Below are 9,211 nucleotides of genomic sequence, written 5' to 3'. Positions count from 1 at the left end.
TACCTCATCTATATCCAACTGGACCTTAAACCTCCATCACACAAATAATGGCCTAACCAACAGTGGGTTTTTGGGCCAATAAACCAATACATCAGCAAATACCCCATCATCTGATGCACAAGGAACCTCCGTTTTGAGAGATCAGTCACACTCCCAACTCCTCTGACGTGTTCAAAACTGACACTGAAGATGGCCTTCTGCATCATGACAAATTATAGATATGTGATGAGTTGGCACAAGTTTCTTATGTTTTCAGACGAGTGAATGGGTGATATCAGCTCATAAGATGTTGGCGAGTAGGGGGCTGCTCCATCTGCTGGCAGGTTCGGATCATGTTATCAGCCCAATTAATGATCGCTCACAGAAAACAATGCGTTTACGTTGAGTAAAGGGGCTGCAGTATCTTTACGATTACACTGCAGAACCACTAATCTAAGGTTAGGGCTTAAAATTTCCTGGTAAGGCATTCTAAAAGGGTCAAATGAATGCACATGAATGCCCGAGGATAAAGTGTTGAGAGGACAATGATGCACAGACATTAACTGACATTACTTCACATAACACTGCTGACCTTTGTTTTGACATGGGACAAAAAACACAATCTGCTGGGTTGTTTTTCCAATTCCTACTTTTGCTTTCACACACGTCACTTCTGCCTTGGCATAATTCATTAGGACGGCCACTAGAGGGCATTTCTAAACAACATACTAGAATATATCAGCCCATTCAATGAGCTGATAACAACATATGGCCTATCAGCAGGTACTGATCGGCTGATAACTGCTGATCCCGTTCAATCTTCTAATAACATTTGAATCGGGTAAGTGGGCCTCCAGCAGCATGGTGACGGTGGTGCTGGCAGGCCGAGCAGCGAGGTGAATCTCTGCTGTCATTGGAGCAGAACAGTCTTAGCATGTGATCCATGGGTTCAGGGTTCAGGGTGGAGGTTGGGATTGGGCCATAATCTCTATAGCCAATGAGGAAGCCTCAGACAAAGGTTATAAAGTGCGCGTTAGCAGGAACAAGTAACAAGTAACATCACATTATCTGCAATGCGCTGCACTGTGAGCCGTAGATCTGCTGCTGCTCTCTGATATCCACATACTGATATCTGTGGAACATGAAGTGAAACCAAACACACTGAGGAGAGATGGGCTGCCTCTGATCCATGTGAGATTGGTTGCTATAATAATTCATGTCTTGTTTTTCTCCTGACAGAAAATGGAGTTGAGACATTTCAGAGTGTCCATGCAGATATACGGTATGTACTGGTAAATAGATTGATGCCATTTCTCACCACCATGTCTGTAGTTCTCATGCTGCTCATAGTTTTTCTTCTCATGTAATCAGAATCAAAGAAAAGCTTCAAAATGTGAAACAGCAGACAGTACAGAGTTAGGCAGCTTAGCTTTGAGCTGAATTTTATGTTGAGCTCAAGTCTAGAGCGTGGCTACAGACTTATTACAGGGACGCTTTTATTTCTCTGAGATGATCAGTCCTGTAACCCTTGAAATAACACTGGAAATGTGAGATTCTGCACTTTGTGATTGGTTGTGTTTCCCCTGTCTGACAAAAAGTAAAAGAACATAAAGTTGCATTTAATGCATCTGACTTCCACTGCAGGAGACCAGAGTCCATGTCCCATCATACAAATACAATCACCATTCTATAATATCTGCCTTACCTTCATAGTTGTTACTCACACATATTGAAGAAAAGTGAGACGACAACAACACGTTCCCTGTGAAAACACTGTCACTGAACACAATGTGGGGTTTTGCAGATTTCTTTTAGTGCTTTAGGCTTTTGGAATGAGGACATTTCCGCTGAAGACAAGGAAGAATTAAATATGAGATTTATTTTTGTTTCACTATTATTTTTTATAAAGTATTTTCTTATTTACAATTTATTTAAATAATAGTATTATTTACTGGGAAATGTATTGAACCTTAAAAATGTACCGTTTCTATTTAATATGGCACTAGTTTATTTTGTTGGATGTACATTGTGGAAGTACTTTGGTCTTCAGGGGAAAATAGGATGTTCTTGTTTCTGAACACCTGACTGAAGAGTAAAAGCGTGGACTTGTCCTCATGATGTTTCTTTACCCACAATGTTAAAAGTATTGTAAGTCAGTTATTTAGTGCAGAAATGTAAGGGGCCAAATGAAGAAAAAGGATCTGCAAACGGGTGTGTACGAAGGTGGAGGCCTGAAATAGCCTCAGTTTTATTTCTTATTAGTTGGTAAGTTGGTGGTGAAAAACGGAAACACGGAATAAAGTAATCCGGAACTGAACACAAACTGAGTCAGTTTGATTCTAATGGCCATATTCTGCTATGGTGTTCACAAGACTAATGTGGAGAGAAATGCTCAGAGCGAGCTCCTGTTGAGGCTCTGAGGCGTTGACAATGTGTTGATCCATTATTTCCACAGACTTTGTGCTGCAGTCAGACAGATGAAGAATCAGAGAAGGAGAGCCTTGATGCTCCGACCACCACCTGCTTCTACCATCAAGGCAAATATTAAGTTATTCTGATTCTGCAGTGGCAAATTATCATTTTGGTTAATTACCTTTAATTGGGTCGGACTCTGGTCGGATTACGTTCACAGTGAATCAAACCGCACTAGGATTGGTTTGGAGATGGGCAGAGAGCCTCTAACTGGAGTTCTGGGACCGGATCCTTTGGTCCACACCAGAGTAAAATTGGAGCGTTCACAAGCAATTAAACGAACCGTAACAACTACTTAACCACCAGAGTTTGATTAAAACGAACTAAACTTTGGGTTAGTTAAGAGCCCTAAGACCACATTCTAGTTCATTAATAACTTTACTGTGTTTTTTTTAGTTTGGAAGACAGATGGTGCATTGAAGAGTGGAAGGTAATTGTAGAACAATCATTTCTAAAGTTGCTGTGCAGCTGGAATGCACCCTGGCAGAAACACTTGACAGCTGTGAAGATGTGAAGTAACTCTTTGTCTGTTTTCAGGTGATCCAACTGGAAACCAGTGCGAGGAGGTTTTCTGAGGAGGGCAGGATGGAAAACGTCTCGTCACACAAATATTTCATCCTCGATGGCTTCAGTGAACTGGGAGCCCTGAGGCCTGTCCTCTTCGTCCCATTCTTCATCATGTTGGTTGTGTCACTGTTGGCCAACTCCTTGCTGCTGTACGTGGTCATTTCTCAGAAAAGCCTCCACTCACCAATGTACATCCTCATTGCTGGCATGGCGTGTGTGGACCTGAGTCTGCCGCTGAGCTCCATCCCCAACATGCTGCTGAGTTTCCTGTTTAACTGGAGAGGAATCTCTCTGATTGGCTGCCTAGTTCAGATGCACTTTGTTCACTTTGTAGGAGCTTTTCAGTCCACGTTTCTGGTATGGATGGCACTGGACAGATATTTTGCCATCTGCACGCCACTTTACTACCATGAGTGCATGGCGTTGCCAAGATTCCTCAAGTTTATCGTCCCACTTGTGATCAGAAACATGGTTCTGGTCACAGTTTTTGTGATACTGGCAGGAAAGTTGTTATTCTGTGCTGAAAATTTGATGAAGCACTGTTTCTGTGAGCACATGGCACTAGTGGAGCTGGGCTGTGGAAGCACTGCCATCAACAGCCTGATTGGTCTACTGACCGTGTTCCTCATCCCTGTTGCTGATTGCATCTTTGTCACTGCTTCCTATGTTTTCATATTCAGCTCCTTGCTCAAGTCCAACAAGTCGGGTGTCAAAGCTCTTCACACCTGCGTCACACACATTGTGGTCATGATCATGAGCCTGTCCATTGCACTGGTTGCTTTCCTGTCATATCGGATCAGAAATGATCTTCCAGACGCCGTTCGGGTTTTCTTCAGCACCATGTACCTGCTGTTCCCGAGCTGCTTCAACCCGATCATCTACGGCATCAGAACCGCCGAGATCAGACGGCACATCCTGAAGATCTGCTGTCGCTTTGTCCGAACTGTTCCCCATTCTTAAGAAACAATTAAAATGTGGAGTCTGCCTGTGCCCTTTTATATAGCGCTTTTCTAGTCACTTTGCAACCACTCAAAGCGCTTTACACTACAGACTGCGCTCATTCACCCTTTCACACACACATTCATACTGGTGGCAGAGGCTACCCTAAACGGTCCCACCTGCCACCATTGGGAATTCATTCACACACCGATGAACACAGCATCGGAAGCAATTTGGGGTTCAGTATCTTGCTCAAGGATACTTCGACATGTAGGCTGTGATGGTCAGGGATCGAACCACCAACCCTTCGGTTAAGGGCCAACCAACTCTACCAACTGAGCCACAGCCACCCCTTTTCAAAACGATCATTACTCAGTTCTTACATAGCAAAGCATCAAAGAATCACTATTTAGTCCTTAGCCATATGCCTCATCTAACTTCTTTTTGAAACATCAAAGAATCATGTTCTCTTCAAACAGCCATGGCTGCCTATACGCCCCTGGCTATAACTGTGTGATTAATTACAAATGGATGTCTAAGCTAATAGCTGGCCCCATCTCTAGCTGTAACAGCATGATTGATTACATGTGGTGATTAAGCACAACGATTAATGCACACTGCTCCAGAAACAATTTTTCCTTCCACAACATCCTGATAAAATGGACGTGCTGTTGCTTTGTCCGGAATGTTAATTATTCTCAAATGATTTGTTTATTTATAGTTTCTGAGCTTTAAAAAGTCTCTGTACAACAACACTCAACATTTTGAGTATCATACCTGTGAAGGATGGAACCCAGCAAAATGTAAAATAACAAATAAATATATAAAAGATTTGACAAATAAATGAATATGCCATTAAATGTATGAAAAAACAGTAGTAAATATAATTCAGGACATAACAAATTAATAAATAGTTTTTAAGTGAATATTTCTTTCTGAATTTTAATTAATAAATTCTACATTATCAATCTCCTATTTGGTTTGCTTTCATTTACCCATTTACTTTTAAAATGAATACATGTAATTTATATTAATATAAAATATTCAGGAAAGCAAAAGAGGAAAAAAAAAGAAGAATACTGTTTGATTTAAGACCCAACGTGCCTCAAAACCTCCATGACACTCCCAGTGTCCGAAACATCTGCTCGAAGTACCAAAATGATGACTGCCCTGTCGCTATTACACTAATTGCCGTGAAGTGTTTTGAGAGGCTGGTGCTGTCACGCATGAAGACTTTTATCCCCCCAGACCTTGACCATTACCAGTTTGCAACGAACCACAGAGGACGCCATCAAAACAGCCCTCCATCTCGCCCTGACACACTTGGAGACTCCTAATACCTATGTGAGCATATTATTCGTGGACTTTAGTTCTGCATTTTATACAGCAAGGTGAATCTCTGCTGCCTTTGGGGCAGAACAGTCTTAGCATGTGATCACTGGAGGCTAAAATAAATTCACTGTATACTGTACTGGACAGGAACAAACGTGACGTGCAGTCCTTAAAACAGACATACACACTACTTTGTGCAGGTTGTCTGTGGTTACCCAACGTGTTTATGCGTTGTCAAGGTAACCTGATACATTTGGCAACTGCCCACCAGGCGGCAATCTCCGTGCCTGAGCATGGAGGCCAACCAGGAAGTGCATTAAGCCTGCAATTCAACGAAAATTCCAGTAGGGGGTGCTAAGTTTGGCTGCAAAAAAAATCTGCCCATTCATTTCAGTGCAAAATTTGAAAACTTCTCACTTGATTTATTACCTCAGAAATTTTTTTCAGGACAACATTATGGTCTCAAAAAAGATAGAAGATAAAGAATCGTATGATTTGGGACGTGGCTACAGGTCACTAACAAGGCGAGCCGTCATCAGGAGAGAAGCAGAGCAATGCGTTTCCATGGCAACGTGTCAATAAAGTTATATATAACGTTATATTGATAGAAAAGAGCACATTTACCAATTTGGTCTCATAACTTTGACCCTTTCACACTGTATTTTCACTTAATGACAGTTTATTTGAACGTTTTGTTCAGTAAAAATGTCTTGTTCAGTGTTTGGTTGGACTAACAGACACTCCAAGGAGTCGCTGCTCAGTTTTCTGAGGTAAGAAAGATACATTTTGTTTTTGTTTTTTTGCTAGCCAAAACTAACATCCCAGTTAATGCTCCAATTAATGCTAACATGAATTAGCAGCTGCTTCTCTCAGTCGGGTTGCCGGTGTAGAGAGACGTGTAGTCAGTGTCGTCAGATCCCTTGCACTCCGCCACAGTCCAAATATGGTCTGCTCCGCGTATCAGAAACAAGATGGCGACGCAATATGGCGATGAGTATAACGCTGAACTCGAGGCTTCCAACGGGCAGTCCACAAACTAATGGGTGATGTCACGGTGACTACGTCCATTATTTATATACAGTCTATGCTGCCCACGAGGCAACACTGCCCAGAGTTTCCAACACCCATCTTGCTTGGACGTGGGTAGCCGTTGTTATTGTGATGTCGTCCATGAACGCTCGCCACACTGGCTGGACAATGCCAGACTCTAATTTAGGGTCCCGGGTTATGCCCTCTGCTGCAGATATCAGTAGGTTCATACCCATGATAAACAAGATGGGCGAGATGGTACATCCCGTGGGAACCTCCGTTTTGAGAGACCAGTCACACCTCCTCAATAACATGTCGAAATGTGTAAGCTATGTAGCCTGCAGAGGCAACCTTTAACTGGGTGTCCTGGTGGCTCGCTGGTAAAACAATGCAGTTCAGTTATACTGAAGATGTGAACCATACAGTATAAATCTATATAATGACTGCTGTCTGTGTGAGAAATAAAAAAACATTCAGCATCATTCATCAGAAACTCTGTGAATATCAGAGTTTTCCCTCTTTACAGTGCAGAAAAATTGGATTTAATGAGTGGGATCAAATCAAATCAAATCAATTTTATTTATATAGCCCAAAATCACAAATCACAGATTTGCCTCAAAGGGCTTCACAGACTGTACATGGTACGACACCCTCTGTCCTTAGACCCTCACATCGGCCAGGGAAAAACTCCTTTAAAAAACCCTTTTAGCAGGGGAAAAAAGAAGAAGAAACCTCAGGGAGAGCGACAGAGGAGGGATCCATCTCCCAGGACGGACAGACGTGCAATAGATGTCGTTGTACAGGGCAGGTCAACAGAGTAGAGTAGATAGAGGTTGGGGGGGGGGGGCAATAGAGAGAGAGGGAGAGAGAGGGAGAGAGAGGGAGAGAGAGAGAGAGAGAGGAGCAGGAGTTCTTGGGCGGGGGGGTTGGGGGGGGGCACAGCAGCAGGTGATGATGCGCCACCATTGGCCAGTAGTGATGGTGAGTGGACCAGGAGAGGAACATTCCCATCTGGGGCCGGACCAGATCCACAGCAGTGAGACCAGCAGGAGTGATGGAGCAGGACCACAGCTCCACACCCTGTGAAGAGAGAGCAGAGAAAAGTGCGAGTATTCTGGGAAAATAAAAGCTTGTGTCATGTATTATTGGGACAGAGAGAAAGAGGGCCCCGGTGTATCGTGTCCCCCGACACATTGGGCCTATAGCGGCATAACTAGGGGCTGGTCCAAGGCAGGCCTCGGCCAGCCCTAACTATAGGCTTTGTCAAAGAGGAAAGTTTTAAGTTTACTCTTGAATAAAGAGAGGGTGTCTGCCTCCCGAACTGACACTGGGAGATGATTCCACAAGAGAGGAGCTTGATAACTGAAGGCTCTGGCTCCCAATCTAGTTTTAAGGACTTTAGGAACCACAAGTAACATAGAATTTTGGGAGCGTAGTGCTCTAGAAGGGTAATATGGCATTATGAGGTCTTTAAGATATGATGGTGCCTGATCATTTAGAGCTTTGTAAGTAAGAAGAAGGATTTTGAACTCAATTCTGGATTTTACAGGGAGCCAGTGCAGCGAAGCTAGAACAGGAGAAATATGATCTCTTTTCTTGGTTCTTGTTAGTACACGAGCCGCAGCATTTTGGACTAACTGAAGAGTTTTAAGGGATTTATTGGAGCAGCCTGACAGTAAGGAATTACAGTAATCTAACCTTGAAGTAACAAAAGCATGAACTAATTTTTCTGCATCCTTTTGAGACAGGATGTGTCTAATTTTTGTAATATTACGTAGGTGAAAAAATGCAGTCCTTGAAGTTTGTTTTATATGGGAGTTAAATGACAGATCCTGATCAAAGATAACTCCGAGATTCCTTATGGTGGTATTGGAGGCCAGGGTAATGCCATCGATGCTAATTAAGTCTTTAGATAATGAGTTTCGGAGGAGTTCGGGTCCCACTACAATCACTTCTGTTTTTTCCGAGTTTAACATTAGGAAGTTGTGGACCATCCAGGTTTTTATGTCTTTAAGGCATGCATTTAGTTTGGCTAGCTGATCAGTTTCACCTGGCTTGATTGATATATATAACTGAGTGTCATCAGCATAACAATGAAAGTTAATTGAATGTTTTCTAATTATATTACCTAGAGGGAGCATATAAAGGGTGAATAAAATTGGTCCAAGCACAGAACCCTGTGGAACACCGTGGTTAACATCAGTGCGCACGGAGGATTCATTATTCACATGAACAAACTGGAAACGGTCTAATAAGTACGATTTAAACCAGCCCAGTGCCGTTCCTCTAATGCCAATTACATGTTCCAGTCTCTGTAATAGGATACGATGGTCAATTGTATCAAATGCAGCACTCAGATCTAGTAAGACAAGGACTGAGACAAGTCCATTATCAGAAGCAATTAAAAGGTCATTTGTAATTTTTACCAATGCTGTTTCTGTGCTATGATGAGTTCTAAATCCTGACTGGAAGTCCTCATATAGACTATTGTGTTGAAGAAAATCACAAAGTTGATTTGCGACTGCTTTCTCCAGGATCTTAGAGATGAAGGGGAGGTTAGATATTGGTCTATAGTTTGCTAAAACGCCCGGATCTAAATTAACCTTTTTGAGAAGAGGTTTAATTACAGCTACTTTAAATGATTGTGGCACGTAGCCTGTTAATAATGACAAGTTGATTGCATCTAAGAAAGAAGTACCCGTTAAAGGTAGAACCTCTTTAAGCAGCCTTGTTGGTATGGGGTCTAGGAGACAGGTTGACGGTTTAGATGAGGAAATCATTGAGGTTAGTTGTTGGAAAGTGATGGGAGCGAAGCGATCTAAATATTTATCAGGGTTTGTACCCGTTTCTAAGGCTCCAGGGTTTAAGGATGCCTCAGTACCAGTTAATGGCA

General features: G+C 42.5%; 1 protein-coding gene across 1 annotated transcript; it reads left to right on the top strand.

The window, feature by feature from the left end:
* Positions 1-3,036: 3,036 nt before the first annotated feature.
* Positions 3,037-3,978, top strand: LOC131970689 (olfactory receptor 52E4-like). Its single transcript, XM_059332117.1, has one exon. The coding sequence runs from the start codon at positions 3,037-3,039 to the stop codon at positions 3,976-3,978; it is 942 nt and encodes a 313-aa protein (XP_059188100.1).
* The last annotated feature ends 5,233 nt before the right edge of the window (positions 3,979-9,211 follow it).

Source organism: Centropristis striata, chromosome 4 (assembly GCF_030273125.1).
Source record: "Centropristis striata isolate RG_2023a ecotype Rhode Island chromosome 4, C.striata_1.0, whole genome shotgun sequence".
NCBI lineage: Eukaryota > Metazoa > Chordata > Actinopteri > Perciformes > Serranidae > Centropristis > Centropristis striata.
Note: the sequence above shows the minus strand (reverse complement) of the source record. Positions and strands in the feature narration are given on the sequence as shown.

Bases quoted from the DNA above. Each gene is read 5' to 3' on its own strand.
- LOC131970689 (XM_059332117.1), top strand. From the start codon at position 3,037: ATGGAAAACGTCTCGTCACACAAATATTTCATCCTCGATGGCTTCAGT.